The sequence below is a fragment of the Leishmania panamensis genome (assembly GCF_000755165.1).
Source record: "Leishmania panamensis strain MHOM/PA/94/PSC-1 chromosome 35 sequence".
Lineage (NCBI taxonomy): Eukaryota > Euglenozoa > Kinetoplastea > Trypanosomatida > Trypanosomatidae > Leishmania > Leishmania panamensis.
In genome coordinates this window covers 471,174-488,061 of record NC_025882.1, presented here as the reverse complement: position 1 = coordinate 488,061, position 16,888 = coordinate 471,174, and the positions used below count along the sequence as shown (strand labels likewise).

At 55.8% G+C, this 16,888-nt stretch overlaps 4 protein-coding genes and 1 pseudogene across 4 annotated transcripts; all 5 read left to right on the top strand.

The window, feature by feature from the left end:
• Nucleotides 1-238: 238 nt before the first annotated feature.
• LPMP_351420 lies at nucleotides 239-871 on the top strand (annotated as a pseudogene).
• Nucleotides 872-1,751: 880 nt separating this feature from the next.
• On the top strand, nucleotides 1,752-5,327 carry LPMP_351410 (hypothetical protein; the record flags this gene model as incomplete). The annotated part of the gene is made up of 1 exon (XM_010704777.1): nucleotides 1,752-5,327. The coding sequence occupies one exon, from the start codon at nucleotides 1,752-1,754 to the stop codon at nucleotides 5,325-5,327; it is 3,576 nt and encodes a 1,191-aa protein (XP_010703079.1).
• Nucleotides 5,328-6,136: 809 nt separating this feature from the next.
• LPMP_351400 (serine/cysteine trypsin-like peptidase, putative) lies at nucleotides 6,137-7,789 on the top strand (the record flags this gene model as incomplete). Its single annotated transcript, XM_010704776.1, has 1 exon — nucleotides 6,137-7,789. The coding sequence occupies one exon, from the start codon at nucleotides 6,137-6,139 to the stop codon at nucleotides 7,787-7,789; it is 1,653 nt and encodes a 550-aa protein (XP_010703078.1).
• Nucleotides 7,790-10,050: 2,261 nt separating this feature from the next.
• Nucleotides 10,051-11,460, top strand: LPMP_351390 (transmembrane amino acid transporter, putative; the record flags this gene model as incomplete). The annotated part of the gene is made up of 1 exon (XM_010704775.1): nucleotides 10,051-11,460. One exon carries the CDS (start codon nucleotides 10,051-10,053, stop codon nucleotides 11,458-11,460), a length of 1,410 nt encoding a protein of 469 aa, XP_010703077.1.
• A 1,955-nt stretch (nucleotides 11,461-13,415) lies between these two features.
• Nucleotides 13,416-15,773, top strand: LPMP_351380 (transitional endoplasmic reticulum ATPase, putative; the record flags this gene model as incomplete). Its single annotated transcript, XM_010704774.1, has 1 exon — nucleotides 13,416-15,773. The coding sequence occupies one exon, from the start codon at nucleotides 13,416-13,418 to the stop codon at nucleotides 15,771-15,773; it is 2,358 nt and encodes a 785-aa protein (XP_010703076.1).
• Between the last annotated feature and the right edge of the window lie 1,115 nt (nucleotides 15,774-16,888).

Genomic DNA, 16,888 nt, shown 5'->3' with positions numbered 1-16,888 from the left:
CTGAAAGACTTGTAGCATTGCATTCTCTGCGCAGCGCGGACGCAAGAGCGGACGTGAACGAAACTTTAGAGCGTTAACCATTGACCGCAGTGCTCACCGCTCACTGTACTGCTCTGTTGTAGAAGGCTGCAATCTCGCCTAATTAGCCCCAACCCCTGCTCACCTTTTCACCTTTGAAAGCAGCATTTTTTTTTTGTAAAATAGATCTGAGAGTGACTGTTTGACTTGCGATCCAGAGATGCATTGTACGACTACTGGATGTGGTGTGCCGTCTGATGGCACCTTGACTCAAGATCCGCAACTGTATCGTTCTCAGCTCGTGCCAAGAGAGAGTATATGCTGGCCACTGATAGTGCAGAAACTTCTTTGTGCAGAGATGGAGGCTCGCACACGACTTGTCTGCGATGCCCTGACCTACTTTCAGCGTATCGCAAGCCTCTGCGTCGCTGAGCGTCACGGGCGGTGGGCGATGTCCTTAGCCGACAATAGGCCGCGTAGCGGCTGGTATTGCCCCAAGTGCGGCTTTGCCGAAGAGGTTAGCGACTCCCTCAACACCCAAGGGCCAATACGCACCTCCGTCGAGGTGTGTCGTGAGCCGTTTCTGCGCGAGAGGAGCTTCACCCCGGTTTGCAATGAGATTGAGTTGCAAAGGCAGCAGCAGCCCAACTATCGCTACATCAACGACGCCGCGATTCTACTCGAGCACCAAAATCTGTTCCACCAAGAGTATGGCTCGCTGCTGCAACGCATCAAGTCGGCCAGCAAGGGCATCCAAGAAAGTGTAACTCGGTGACCTGGGCTGTTTGACCCCTTTTTCTATCCTTCTTCTACATTTACAACCTGCTTTCTCCCGATTCGGTGCGACCACTAAATATGTGGTTTTTCTGTGAGCCCATTTGGTGAAACCCTTCCACTTGGAAACAAGTGGAAAAGCAACAAGCGTGAGTCAACCGTGTAGGCCCCCGCCTAGGGTGAGCCACGCGAATTCCGCTCGGCACCATGTATCTGTAGTTGAGAAGAGTCCTCACTTCGATGCGCATGTTCTTCTTCTTTTTTACACCCTGCATTGAGGTGGCAGATGTTGAAGCAGTGTTTCTGCGACCAGAACCACCAACGCCATGTTCGTCACTGCAGTGAACTGATAACTTCCAGCGCACAGGTGGGACGGAGTGTGGAGGTCTCATAGGCGTCTACTCCCAGAATCATCTCTTCTGCTTGCGTGCGCTCCCGTCCCTTTTTTTTTCCACAGCAACGCCTCTGTTGACTTACAATTCCCCTGCACGCGCCTGTGTGTGTGTGTGTGTGTGTGTGTGTGTGTGTGTGTGTACCTCCTTTCTGTTGACTACTGTCGCTCTGCAGTCTTTTTTTCCTTTTACATGTCGCCCTTGTGCTTGCATATGCGAGCGAGCGCGCGCGCGTTGCTGAAGTTGGACCCTTCCACTTTTGCTGGCTTCCCCCATCCCTCTTTAGAATACCGACTCTCTCTCTCTCGGCGCCATAAGCGAGAAGCAGAGAGATTGCGCCGTAAAGCGCGGTGCTTTTACCTAAAGTGGACTGTCGCAGGGTCGTTTTGCGCTTCGCATTGCAGAGACAAAGGCCACCCCCGACCTGCGTCGCGGGCCCCAATGGTGTATCAAGGCAACTGATCTCCTCGCCATCCATCTTCCTTGATCTCTTTCTCTACCATCTTCTTCAGGTGTGCCACCCCCCCCTTCACATTACTGTTAAGGCTCTCCGTGACTCGTTAGGCTATGAAGTTCCACGTTGTGGGGGGTCCATTGGCATTTACCATCTCTCTTGAGGCGAAAGACACCGACAGCTTCACGTCGATCTTCAAGAAGGTTCAACAAGCTGCTGGGAATGGGACGGCACTCGATGCGTATGACTTGTATACGGCAACGCGCTCGCCGCTGACTGGAGAGCTTGTCGCGGCCAGCGGCCCTCTACGCCCCACAGATGCCCCAGCTACCCTTCACCTGGACTCTAAACAAAGTGATCCACACCTCCTCCTACTGGTGCGAAAGGGTGTAGGCAACGATCGTGGAAGTATGCAGAACTCGCTGTTGTACAGCACCACCGCTGTAGGGGACGCTGGAAGTCAAGGCAGCGCCGCCACCGCATCCACATCACCGTCTCCCATGTGCACGCCACGAACGACGGAGGAGTATCGGCGCCGCATGCGCGCCATGTATCTCAAGTACGACCCTCGTCAGCTGCACAAGGTTGAAGAGGCACTTCATCTCTACCGCGGTTATGAGGAAGACGTGCTGCAACAGCTGGTGAAGAGGTACGGGCCGGAGCCGGCATCGGAGGACGTCGATCCGCTGCGTCTCAGACCAACAGTAGTGCCGACGTGCGATGCCGACGTGCATGAGGGCGTGCCAGCGTTGTCTGCTTTGGCAAAGGAGGGCACTCCACGTAATCAGCCTTCGTACTACGATCGACTTGTAGCCATCTACTCCACTTACGAGCCAGAGAAGCTGAGCAAGGTTGATGGCACGTTGAGGCGATATGCTGGCCGAGAGGAAGAGGTGATCCAGCAGCTAGTGAAAAAGTACGGACCGGAGATATCCACTGAGCGAGTGGCAGCGGAAAAGGCTTCGGCAGCGATAAGCGAATTGCCTGTACCAGCTTCTCACGCACTACTGCAGGAGTGGTCGGCATCAGCGAGAGACGTGGAAGCCCCGCCACATGCAAGCACGACATCGCCTGCTGTCAAGGAACAGGCGGCGGAAGTGGTGTGGACTGCATCCGAGGTCAAGGAAGGAGCCGCATCGCCCATCACTACCACCGTAACACCCGTAAAAGCAACGTTACCTGCAGCCCCAGCAGTGGTCAGTGCCGGTGATGCCTTTGTCGAGGGGGTGCAGTCCTTAAACACCGGACAACACCCACCCGCGACGGCGGCGTCTTCACTGGCCGACTCTTTGCCGCGTCACGCAGCTGCCTCCACAGCTGTAACACCATCAAACAGGGCGAGCGCCGCTGACTCAATGGCAATCAGTGGTAGTTACCGCGAGCGCCTAGTCGCTCTTTACCATGCGTACAACCCCGCGAAGCTGCACACCGTGGAGGGCACATTGAAGAAGTTTTCGGGGAAGGAGGAGGTGGCAATTCAGCAACTCGTGCGACGCTACGGACCGGAGCCAGCCCCGCTAACATCGCAGGAGACTTCTAGGCTGCTGACAACCGCGTCCACTGGCGGCGTGTCTAGAGCGTCACCAAGCGTCGGTCCAACTACCGCAAACGTGCCAGGCGACGCCACCTCGTCGACTAGAGACACAACGCCTACCTCACCGGCGGAGCAGCGATGTGAGGAGCCAGGTAACTCCCGACAGCAGATCCTAGGGATTCTTGCTGCCTATGAACCGGATAAAGTGGATCGGTTAGACCGCATACTGGACGCCTACAAAGGTCGGGAGGGCGAAGTGATTTCAAAATTAGAGATGCGCTACGCCGCTCAGCGAGTCAAGAATAGCGCTGGTGAGCCTACGGTGAGGAGAGTCGGTGCTTCGGCGGATGCGGGGAGCTCCGCACCTGTTATGTTCACTGCGCCGCCCAGTGCGGCGCCATCGGTGGGTCATCAGTTCCCCAGCATAACTACTGCTCCGGCGGAGCCCGTATCACTCCCAGCGCCGGCATCACCGTCAGCGGCAGCACAGGTCTTAGCACACGGCGCGCCACCAAAGACGTCCACCACTGCGACCTCACACCCATCGTCTCTTGCACCCACAGCCCCACCAAGTCATTGGGACTCTCCGAATGATAGGGCGAGCCCTGCCGCACCGGCGGGAGTAGCAAGCACAGCTCCCGCTTCATCTCTTAAATCCACGGTAGCTTTGGCTGAGAGGCCGCAAACTGCACGATTAGAAACAGCGGTGCCGGCAGTCGCTGGGGTGCCACAAGCACAACAGAGCAATACACCGCAAGGTACTCCGTTGCGGCTGAGGGCGCCACCAATAGCGGCGCTCCGAGTGGCGGCGGCGCACCTGGAAGGTGTCGCGCTGACGTCGGTGCGAGAACGGTACTGGGCCACTTGGCGGGCGCATCACACAAAGAGGAAAGCCGCTATGCTGCTGCAGCAGAAGCTATGGGTGGAAGCGTCAAGCAGCGCTGCCGGTCCCTATCGCCTCAACGACTGTGTGGAGCCTGGGTACACGGTTGCGGACCTTGCGGTGGTGGTGGCTCAGGAGGAGCGAGGCGGCGGCAGCACGCAAGGCCGTGCCCTGTCTAGCGAGATGCAGATTGCAGCTCGGGCCCTGTTGGCATCGCTGCGGCACTGCGTCGAGTCGCGAGTGATCGAGGTGCAGTCCAGCGAGGAACGTCAACTGGCAGACGCGTTACTCACCCACTGGTCTGCCCCTCGAAACCTTGGCCCGGTCACCGACTCTTCTGAGCTAGCGCACGCGCTGCATCAGGCTGCGCACTTCATTCGCCAGATTGATGACCTCATGACTGTCATTCGCACCCAGGCGGGGCAGCTGCACCAGTTAAAGGCGCTTCATCGGGATGTACTCGGGCGTATGGAGAACGCTCAAGCCGCCACACAGGCGCTGGATAGGCTACAAGCGCAGCTGGACTCTGCCAACGATAATCGCCGTGCATTAGAGCTGAAACTGAAGCGCTTCTCAGCCGGCGCCACGGAGAACCACGCTGATCGACCGCCGCCGCGTCGTGTCGTCTCTCCAGCAGAGGAACACAAAGATGCCCAGATTGCGAAACTTCATCAAAAGTTGGCCAAAACACGCGTCTCACTCTTTTTGTCCAAACAGGCAGAGGAGAAGGTGAAGGTGCAGCTGGAGCATAGTTGTGCTCGTGAGGCTCGGCGAAAGCACGAGGACCACCATCGCTACGGCAGCAGTGGGCGATACAGCACCCCGGGCTCTGCTCACACGCAGCCACGCAGTCGATCTGCCAGGGTCGGCGATGACGCCAATGCGTTGCTGTCCAACACACCACAGCGGCGCTATACCCCGGTGTCCACTCCGCGTGGCGCGTTCTCGTACGCCATTGCCCATGACACACCGCGTCGTCAGTCGACCTCGCAGATTAGAGTGAACGGACGTGCCGTCTCCTCAATTCGCAGACCGGATGCTGTTAGCGCGGGGCAGGATCGCACAAACGCGTCAATTAACAGCAGTACGCCGTGGCCCTCCTCGCGCTACGTAATGCCGTCAGCGGAGATCGAGCGGGGACCATGTCCCAGTTGCCTTACCCCGCTGACCTCGTGCTGTCCTGAGGAGAACGGTCTCGCGGCGGAGAAGGCAGCGTTTTGCTTCAGCTGTCGCCGCTACTTCACCTTTGGAGAGCTGCGGACGCGCGATTGACGTGAGATGATGGAACATCTGTACGTTGACTTCTCGGGGGTTGCTCGTATGAGGTTGGAGAGGGAGAAGATGTGGTGGGGGTAGCCGCAGAAAGTCCAGAAAAGGGTGATAGTAAAACACAGCTGCAGGCCGGTCCCTCTGCCCACTTCGGTTGGTTCTTTCGGACGCTCATGTCTTCTTCGTGAGGAACCGGGGGTGCCCTTCTTCCTTCTCTCTCTTTTTGCAGTCTACGGGGCTCGCTTTCTCTCCGGCCTGTGTGGGTGTGTCTGTGGCACTCACGGACGTGTACACTTCCTTGAAAGATAAAGCAGCAAAGAGAAAAACGGGAGATGACGTGTCGATCCTCCTCCCCCTCCCCCTCCCTTCTTCTGCTGTGCGGCTGCTTTACATCCTCCGCGCCTTTCTGACGTTTTCACCTCTTTCGGCCTATGTGACGTCACGCGTGCAAGGAGAAGAGTTTGACATATGTCGTGCCTCGATCGACGCGCTCTCTGTGCACCCGGGCGATGACGCCACTCATCGGACACGCGAGAGAGAGGGTCATAACGTATTACCGGTTTGCTTCTCAACAAGGCGTTCTCTCCCTTCTCCCTTTGCGTTGAGCTCCGACGCGCCCTTTTCTTTCTTCACCCACGTCGTGCATGCTGTACACACGCAGCGTCTGCTTTTAGTTTCTGCTGCGCCGTGGCCCAGGCCCCGCTTCAGAAGACCTCAAAGTGGGTCTGCTCATATTAGGTCATTCCTAGCTAGGTAAACTGGCGTGCAGACATTTGTGCACGCACAAGGCACGTACGTGCTAACTAGTAACCATGACCATTCCACTGACGAATAACAACCGCATCAATATCCCCGCGGTATGCCGGCTTCGTGAGCCAAGTACAAACAAGACGGTAGGATCAGGGGTGCTGGTGGCACCGGGGCTGCTGTTGACGTCTTCCGTTGCAATCCCTACGCCGTCGTGTGCTACGTGCGTTGTGGCCACCTTCTTTGAGGGCACCAAGAAACATGCCGTGGATGTGCAACTGCAGCCGCAGCACTACTACTTTGCCTCTCGCTATCCGCTTGAACTGGACTACTGCCTCATCAGCTGCGAGGAGGCGCCGCTGCTCAATGTCACACCGGTGCGCATGCCGCTCACTGGGAAAGGATGGGCTCCAGTGGAGGAAGGCGATGTGCTCCTAATTGTCGAGCACCCCATTGGCGGCGTGGACGGCACCGCGGCAGTGGCGCTAGACGAAGGCGTGACCTCCCCTCTTACGACAACTGTAACCGATGAAAGCGCCGTTGACCACGTGCAGGCACCGTACGTGGAACAGAAGCGCTTCGAGGAAGTGCTGCACTGCCGCGGCGATATGAACTTCCTCAAGTCCCACGGCAGCTGGATGACAGCCGGCTGTCCTGCTTTCAACGAGAATGGTCAGCTGGTTGGGCTGCAATCCCAGAGCCGAGTAGATGGCGAGGGAGTCGTGAATCGCGTCCTATCGATGATCTCTATTGTGAAGCACCTTTTCGCCAACGTGCAGCTGCCGCATCTCCCGCAGGAGGAGGTTACGTTTGAAGATGTGTGGGACACGTGGTACGTAACGAACGACATCACCCGCGTCATTGCCATCCTCGCCAACTTCAAAGGCAGGTCCATGGCCCAGCAGGTCACCTGTCGCCTGTGCGAGCTGACAGCAAAGCCGGAGCTCGTGAAGAGCATCGCCTCGAACGGCGGCATCGAGGTTATTCTGCAGAATCTTAGCCTCTTCTGCAGTCAAGAGAACCTCTCCGAGATTGGCTTGCGGGCTCTCTGGAACGTAAGCGTTGGCGAGGAAGCGCATCTATCCATGATTAGCGAACTGGAAGGCGTGCGCATCATCCTTGACGTCGTGGAGACATTTCCGGTAAACAAGACGTTGCTCGAGTTTGCCGCAGTGCTTCTACACAACATCGCAGGGTGCCATGCGACGCCCGACTTCTCCCAGACCCACGGCGCGCGTGCGCTGATAGTGTTGTATCCTGGGGTTCAGCAGTTTCGTGAGAGCATTGTGCTGCAGAAGTTTGCACTCAGCTTCTTTGCCACCCTTGTACGACTGAGGGAGGAGTTTGCACGGATTTTGGTTCAAGAACGCATCCTCGAGCACATTATCCACCTTGTCGAAGAGAAACCGCAGCAGATTTTCCTCATGGAAATGGTCGTCAATTTTGTGGCGGAGCTGGCCCAGTACCCCCAAACGGTCGAGCTAATTTGTCGCAATTATGCGCTGCGCGGCGTCACCAGCGTGACACATCTAATTGATCTTCTCATTGGTATTATTTTTGAGCACAAGGACCAGGATAGTCTCTTGGTGAACGGCAATCGGGCGCTGTGGGGACTTGGCAATGTGCCCACCTGCCGCGCGATCATTTTGGAGAATCCTCGAGGCACCGATGCACTGCACATCTCATTACCTGCACTCATAGCAAGCAGTCCCCGTTAGGCATTTTATTGTTTTTGTTCGTGGTGGCGTCTGTACGCACTTTACGCTTCCCTTCTCGCACCAGCGTCAGGATCTCATTAGGGAGGCAGGAGCCTTATTGGGTGTTCTGCGAAGTTAGTGGTGGAAAGGCCCACCGGTGATGTCTGCCTGCTTCTGTCTGGGATGAAAACGATGTGGCTGTACTGTTTGTCGTCTTTCTTGTTTGCTTCACAGGCATGCACGAGCGTCTCTGAGGCTTTTTCTTTGGGAGGTGAATGCTCACGTCCCCTGCCCTCTCCTCCCCTTCTCTCGCTCTCTTCGATGTACGTTAGCACCTCTGTTTTTCTTCGGATCCCTCATGTTTTGAATTGCAATTTTCCCCGTGTGGAACGGATGCTGGGAACCAACAAGTGAGGAAAAAAAAAGACACCGTAGCGATCTTCTTAGCACGGACGGCCATACCAGCCGTCGCTGCATGGCTGGCTTTTGTTTAGATGTCTGCTGTTGCACTGCCTGGCGGCTCTGCGTTTGGTCACGTCTGAGAAAAAGAAGCTCGTGTCTCTGCAGCGTCTGCACGTGTGCACCTCCTGTCGTACAACACCAGAGGGAGTGCATTTCTAACACCTCCCAGGAGTCCTTGGGTTCGCTTTGCGATGCTCGACTTGTCCCCTATCTTTGCCGTACCTGACGCGCTCGCAGCCTCCCGTTTGCTGCTCCTTTCCTGGCCCCTATTCTCCTCTTCCTCTTTCCCATTCCTCAACAGAGGGACACGTGTGTTCACATTACGCACACACGCCGCGGCGCACCGACTGATATTGACGAGAGAGGTCGTGCCGCTCGTGTTTGTGCTTCACTCGACTTGTTTGAAAGTAGCGCGCATTCTGTCGCGTGATGAACACAGACGAAACGAAGCGAAAAAAAAAGAACGGCAGGCAAACGAACGAGAGAAAGACACACACACACACACACGAGGTCAAAACTAACAGCTTCCCGTCAAAGTAGCCTGTCGAGGCACTCTTAGCTAACCCGCTGTCCCTCCGTTTGCTACGATGGGGAAGGGAGAGGCGGAAAAAAAGGTCACCGTGGCACGCCTCCTGCGAGTTTCCCTTGCTCACTGAACGCAGCGTAAGTAGAACCCACATCTCAGGGGCGGTGTTCGCGTCACCGTGCTTCAGTCGACTCCTATGCTCGCACCTCCTCTTTGTGTTGCTCTCTCAGCTGCGTGCTTGAGCATCCGTCGTAGCCCTCTGTTACCCCCTTTTTTCGGGTTTCGGTTTGCTTTGCTTCTGGATGCTCGTCAGTGGCCTCAGTGTTGCTGCGCTCTCGGTTGGCTTTTTGGCTTGCAGGGGCCCCGCGTGAAGAGGCAAAACACCGAACGACATGTTGCCTGCTGCTCACCGGTTACCGCTTCAGTTGGTGTTGTTTTTACTCCAAGGGCCGGAAAGGGGGGTTTGGTCTCCATATTTTTCTTTGCCTTTCGTCCCGCTAGTATCTCCCTTTCGCCGCTCTTTTCGTGTCCCCATAGTGGTGCCGTGAACTTCACCCGTCTATACCTCTCTAGCAGGTGAAGCAAAATCCACACATCATAGGCGTGGAGGACGTGCTTCTCCCCCTTTCTTGTGTTTCAACTCGCCCCCCCCCCGCCCCTCCGATGTAGTAAAGCTTTTGAACACGTCACTGCTATTTTTGGAAGCGCTATGGTGGGTCCCAAGGCCGGCTCGCCCCCCACAACGGGAGAGGAGGTAATGATGACGGAGACGCCTCGGCTGGTGCACCTCACCACCGAAACCGGTAGTCTCCTCGACGACGCTGCTGAGGGCGAAGGTCTCAGCCAGGCGGAGTCCCCGGCTCTATCTTGTCTTGTGTTCATCAGCTCAGGGACAGAGGAGGCGAGGCCGCCGGCGCCCCTCGGTGAACCAAAAACAGCGGCCGGCCGCCTCGCGGCCAGTGCTGGACCTTCTGCATCGCCTATAACGCGCAAAGAGGCAACCGCTGCGTCACGAGACACAGCTACTAGCAGCTCTTTTCGTCAAAGCAGTCCGGTAAGGCACAAGGAGCCGCTCCTCAGCAATGTGCTGTCGTTTCAGAGTAGTCTCGTGGCCCTAGCAGTGAGCGCCGCGCACACCCCTCGCGCAAACAATGATGAGATACAGCTCCCGACTTTCGCCACGGTTCCAGTAACCCCAGTGCGGGGTACATCGTTGGCGAACGGCATTACCTCGGTGCAGCTGGAGGACCTCGATGGAAGCCAGGATCTCCCTTCAAATGCAATCACAGGGGTGATGGAGCAGGACGGTACTGTGATCGATGTCACGGATGCCGGAAAGCGTGCAAGCCGCGCCGACTCCTCCGGTCACTTTTGCGGCAGTGTCGGCGAAGAGAGCCTGGAGTACACAGACGTCAGTCTTAACACGTCGCTCAGGAACGGTACCTCCTCGACAGGAGGGCAGGGCGATCGGCACTACGCCTCCCTGTACGGCGCCGCATTTCATATCTTCAAGGCCAACGTTGGCGCAGGGGTGTTTCTCTTGCCCACCTACTACCAAGACGCGGGCTACCTTGTTGGCGGCCTCTTGGTTGTGCTGCTGGGCGCACTCATGATCGAATGCACCGTTTCGTTGCTGCACGTGAAGCACCGCATCAACCACGTTGAGGTGAAGACGTACCCTGCAGTTGTCGAGTTTGTTCTGGGGGACTACTTTAAAAAATTCGTGCAATTTTCCCTCGTTTTCACGCAGTTTGGATTTTGCATTATGTTCCTGCAGTACGCCTCGTCCATGTTTGCGGCATTCTTCAACGAGAGTTGGGCGTACAAAGTATTTGTCGGCGTGAGCACCGTCGTCGTGACCCCGATGACCCTCATCTCAAACAAGTTGCACGTTCTCGTCTACGCGTCAATACTAGCCGGCATTTTTGTGCTCGCTGTGCTGTCAGGGATAACTGTCGTGGATATCGAGAGGCTGTCGCGCGCCGGCATTGCCAAAGGTGTGAGGGCGGCTATTCCGACACCCCGGCTCATTGTATTTATCTCGGGACACATGTTTTCGCTGGAGGGCATTGGTGTGGTTCTCCCTGTCGAAAACAGCGTTGCACCAGAGAATCGCGCCCAGTTTGGTAAGGTACTGCGCTATACCCTTGTGGCCATCGTCACATTCTACGTTTTTTTCGGGGTGCTCGGCTACGCGGCCTACGGGGAGAAACTGCACACTTCCGTCGTGCTGGCACTGCCGCCGAGTGGTGTGAAGCAGACTCTGAAGGTGCTGCTGGGACTCAGTCTCATTTTCGGCTTTCCCATCCAGTATGTCCCTGCTATCCAGGTTATGGACAGGGCGTTTGGTGTGAGCATCACCAGTGACAAGAAGAAGGCATTTCTTTTACGTGTGGCGCTCAACGCCTCTTTTGGACTTGTGGCGGTCTTTGTCGGCAGTGACACCATCAACATTTTTGCCAGCTTTCTCGGCTCCTTTGCAGGGGTACATCTCATGGTGACGGTGCCCTCGCTGCTTGCTCTGCAGATCGACCACGCGCTGAATGGAGACAAGGAGAAGTATAGCTGCAGGGAGTACCTCCTGCTGTTATTCGAGGGTCCTTACACGATCGCTCGATCCCAATACTACGTCTACCTACTCTTAGCAGTTGTAGTCTGGTTTGGTGGTCTGTACTACACCTTGGTCTCCATCTTCGAGAGGTAGAGTAGGCAACAGCATGGTTGACCACTGCGTGGTGGTGCGCACGAGTGACCTTTCTTTCTCTTTGCATCTCCTTAGTTCTCTCTCGTCATTCTTCTGATGCCAAACACCTGCAGGACTGCGGGTGAGTATGTGGAGGACCTCTGGCACACTTCGCTATGCTGCGTGTTCTCTCTTTGTTTTTTTTTCCGTTTCCACCGCTGAGCACCGAGATGAGGCATGTGACCAGACAGACAGCCGCGAAAGGGGTGAGAAAAGAACATGGCGAGGGCAGGGGCTGGCCCTAGCAGCCAAGTGAAGCGGTCTCAACGGACCTTGCTAGTGCTCACTTTGCTCTTTACTGATACTACTTGTTCTCCTGTTTGCTTTCTATGCGGCCTTTTCTTTCTTCAGCCGTTGTTGTTTTCTTTCCCTTCGTCGGTGTGGACGGGTGGCGAATGCCATTCGCGGCACCTTCTACGCATTCTCCTTCCTCTATTCCTCCGCTCTCTGCTTGACAAGTGGGGTTCATCATGTTAGTTTTTCTTCTCCTTTTCCTCGGCTCTCCTGTGTTGCTGCTAAACATCGGGGTGTTCTGAGAGGAAGAAAAATGTAGCTTCGCCGATGCCTGTGGTAGTGGAGTGCACACAAAACTCATGGCACCATGGGTGGGTTACTATGCAGGGAGTGAGGACTGGCCGTACAATCGTTATGCATGCAGAGGGTCAGCGCCTCAGTGCCGCTTACAGGGGTGCACAGGTGCGATTAGCTTCTCTAGAAGCGGTGTTTGCTGTGCCCTTTGGTATACTTTGTTAGGTCTGCTAACTTCAGGCTGATAGGCTAGTTCTCCAATGATGACTTCCACACGGCAGGATGTCTGCTATATGGGCTGGCGCAGGTGTGGGGACTGTGCGGGCGTTGGTGCTGTTTTTTTTTGTTTTTCTTTGCTTCAGAGTGGAAAATGTTGAACTGTGCAAAGAGACATCGAGGAGAAGGGGGAGGCCGCCTCGGCGACCGAACGCAAGAGGTTATCTCCCGATGTGCTCTACCTTTATTCCATGACTCCACGAGAAGGGAACACACACACACACACACACACACGCATGCCCAAGAATAACCGCCGACACATGTGAAGCAACGAAGCTCGAAGGGAGATGCACCTCTGCGTTCTGCGAGCGGCACGCAAAGGCTGTCGTCGAAACCCCCTCTCCCAGTATTCGCTCCCCCCCTTTTGGGGCTACGCTCCTTCTACCCCAGACGTTTCTCTTGCTCACAAGTGTGGAAAGCCCTTTCACCTTCCGCTGTGCGAGACCATTTCTCGAGGGCACGCTCACTCACCTTCTCCTACCTGTCTTGATTTCATTTGATCCACCTGCTGTCACCATTCTCTGTCGTCTCCACCTCTGCACACACCGCAGTTCAGTGTATCTGTGCGTGTGTTTGCGTCACTCTCTCCTTCCTCACCGTTGTGCTTCGTTTTTGTTTTCGTTTGGTTGTTTCTTCACATCTCCCCAACTACATCAACCACCGCTACTTGGCTCGAACAGGAGACGTTTGCGTTGCTCCTTGCTAGTTTCCGCAAAGCGAGCAAAGTAGATAGACACACAAACAGAAACACCTCGCGTACGTCTCTCTCTCTCTCTCTCTCTGCGAAGACTTCATTAGGACAACTGTCGCTCACTCGTTCTGTTGTTGTTGTTGTTTTTCTGTGTCCATTCTCGTGCGTGTGTGAAGAAGCCTCTCACCTCTCCCTTCCTCTACTCCCCTTTGTGTTGCCCTTGTAGCCCGCAGCCCAAAGCGCTCCTTGGTGGGACCTTTCGCACTCGCCCTGCGTGTGTGCCGTTACGTCTCCTATACACTTGAGACCCACTCTATCGTGGTAGTCAAACGCAAACGCAGTGATATATCGCTGATTAGTCTCGGCGCTGGAAAAACCAACATCTCACACATAACGACACAACAACAAGGCAGAAACAACAATGAGCGTCCCTCCCGAGATGAGAAACTCGAAGGTGAAGCTAAACAAGCTCATCGTCGAAGAGCCGTACAACGATGACAACAGTGTTGTGTCGATGAATCCAAAGCGAATGGAGGACCTCAACATCTTCCGTGGTGACACCGTTCTCGTCAAGGGCAAGAAGCACCGCAGCACCGTCTGCATCGCGATGGAGGACGAAGAGTGCCCGCCAGAGAAGATCAAGATAAACAAGGTCGCGCGCCGCAACATTCGAATTCACCTCGGCGACACCATTCGCATCTTTTCCTGCAAAGATGTTCCGTACGGCAACCGCATTCACGTGTTACCCATCGACGACACGGTGGAGAATCTCTCGGGTGACTTATTCGAGAACTTCTTGAAGCCCTACTTTCTGGAGTCGTATCGGCCCGTCAAGAAAGGCGACTCCTTTGTTTGCCGTGGTGCCATGCGCTCTGTGGAATTCAAGGTAGTGGAGGTGGACCCGGGTGAATACTGCATCGTGTCGCCAGACACGATCATTCACTCCGAGGGCGATCCGATTCATCGAGAGGACGAGGAGGCGCTTGATGGAGTGGGCTACGACGATATCGGCGGTTGCCGCAAACAACTCAATCAGATCCGCGAGATGGTCGAGCTCCCCATTCGCCATCCGGAACTGTTCAAAAACATCGGCATCAAGCCTCCCCGTGGTATCCTGCTTTACGGCCCTCCAGGGAGCGGCAAGACGCTCATCGCGCGTGCTGTCGCAAACGAGACGGGCGCTTTCTTCTTTCTCATCAACGGCCCTGAGATTATGAGCAAGATGGCTGGCGAATCGGAGAGTAACCTGCGCAAGGCCTTTGAGGAGGCCGAGAGGAACGCGCCGGCGATCATCTTTATTGACGAAATTGACTCCATCGCCCCGAAGCGCGAGAAGGCGCAGGGCGAGGTGGAGAAGCGCATCGTCTCGCAACTCCTAACGTTAATGGATGGCATGAAGTCGCGTTCGCAGGTGATCGTGATGGCGGCGACGAACCGCCAGAACACTATCGATCCAGCGTTGCGCCGCTTTGGCCGCTTCGACCGAGAGCTCGACATTGGGGTGCCAGATGAGATTGGCCGCCTAGAGATCATTCGCATCCACACAAAGAACATGAAGCTGGCCGAGGATATTGATCTGGAGAAGGTGGCGAAGGACTCGCACGGCTTTGTCGGCGCCGATTTGGCGCAGTTGTGCACGGAGGCTGCCATGCAGTGCATTCGTGAGAAGCTCTCTGTTATTGACTGGGAGGATGACACCATCGATGCCGAGGTGATGAACGCGATGTGTGTAACACAGGAGCACTTTCGCGAGGCTATGGCGAAGACAAACCCGTCCGCGCTGCGCGAGACGCAGGTGGAAACGCCGAACGTCGTCTGGGAGGATGTCGGCGGCCTCCTCGACGTCAAGCGTGAGCTGCAGGAGCTGGTGCAGTATCCCGTCGAGTACCCGTGGAAGTTCGAGAAGTACGGCATGTCGCCACCGAAGGGTGTCCTCTTCTACGGTCCGCCTGGCTGCGGTAAGACCCTGCTGGCCAAGGCGATTGCGACGGAGTGTCAGGCCAACTTCATCTCTATCAAAGGCCCGGAGCTGCTGACAATGTGGTTCGGTGAATCGGAGGCGAATGTACGCGACGTCTTCGACAAGGCCCGGGCTGCCGCCCCTTGCGTGCTTTTTTTTGATGAACTGGACTCCGTCGCTAGGTCCCGCGGCGGCCACGGTGATGGGGGCGCGAGTGACCGCGTGATCAACCAAATCCTGACAGAGATGGACGGTATGAACGTCAAGAAGAATGTCTTCATCATTGGTGCAACAAACCGGCCAGACGTGCTCGACCCTGCGATCATGCGCCCTGGCCGTCTCGACCAACTCATCTACATCCCGCTGCCTGACAAGGCGTCTCGTGTGGCTATTATTAAGGCGAGCTTTCGTAAGTCGCCGCTGGCCTCTGACGTCGATGTGGATCAGATTGCCGCCGCCACGCACGGCTTCTCCGGCGCCGACTTGTCGGGTATCTGCCAGCGCGCGTGCAAGATGGCCATCCGCGAGTCCATCAACAAGGAAATTCAACTCGAAGAGTTGAAGAAGAGCGGACAGTTGGACGAGAATGCCAATATCGACCCGGTACCGGAGATTACGCGTGTTCACGTGGAGGAGGCGATGCGCGGAGCCCGCCGCTCCGTCTCTGAGGCGGATATTCGGCGCTACGATATGTTCAAGACCTCCTTGCAGCAGAGCCGCGTCTTCGGTGGTAGTAACCTGACCCCAGCGGAGGCCGTTGCACCGGCTGGCGGCAGAGCCCCGCAGCCCGTAGCTGACGACGACGACCTCTACAGCTAAGAGGAAGCGAAGGCAGGTGTTTTTTTTTTCAGCTTACTTCGCCTCTTTTTTTCTCTTTCAGACTTCTTCCGTTTTTTTTTTTAGTTCTTGTGATGGATGCGGGTGTAGCGGTTTATGGTTGGACGTTCACCAGCGCCGCTCTGGGGTTGCGGCGGAGATGATATTGTCTATGCGATCCTTCCCCTTCCACGCTTTACACGCGTGTCATTGCCTTGCGGCTTCAAGCATGCGGTGCGGACACCGGATGCGTGCCCATTGTGTGGGCACGCGAGGAGGGTGGAACGGTAAGCTGAAGCACGTGTGAAGATGATATACCCCTCACCTTGACCCGTGCTTGTTTCTTGACACGTTGATGCAGAGCTGAAACTTTTCCATCTCTTGGTGTTTCCATTGGTGTGTTCTTTTTCTTGTATAGGTTGGGCTCTTGTACTGTTGCGGCACTTGTGTGTGAGTGACGCACTGTCACGCGATTTGTGGTGGGGTACATGTAGTTGGCGATAGAGGCTGGTCTCTGCTTGCCTTCGCCTTCCGTCGGCCTCTTGCAACAGCCACCTTTTCCCTTCTCGATATGCCTGTCGCCTCCCCTCTCCTATTTATTCCCTCCTATCACGCTAGGCCATCGTATGTCGTCCTAGCGGGGCTATTATGGGACTGACTTAGTGTGTGTTCGCACTTTTTTCGTTCTTTCGACGGTGCTCTCTCTCGCGCGTGGATTTGTTTGGATGCGTAGCATGGAAATGAGGCTGAATGGAAGGTGAGGTTACTATTTCAGGATGAACATGTGCGAAGAGGAACTTCGCAAAAACCCTCTGGAGAGAAAGGACTCTAGTGCTGTGTGCCTACCACCAGCGTTTCGCTAACGACTACCCATGGCGCCCTTCATTTCTTTTCACATCGTGTGTTAGGGAAATCAAACGCAAACTCTGAACAAGTGTCCTCCTACCCCCACCCCTACCCCTGCCGCAAAGCGCAACCGTGGGGGGGATCAAGATGCCTGGTGATTGCTTGTATTACGGCTACCCTACGAGCAGAACTGCTTCTCTCTACCTCAACAACTTCTCCTCGTTCTCTCCTACGCCTGCTCTACGTGGTCAACATCTTTGTGTCCCACGTCT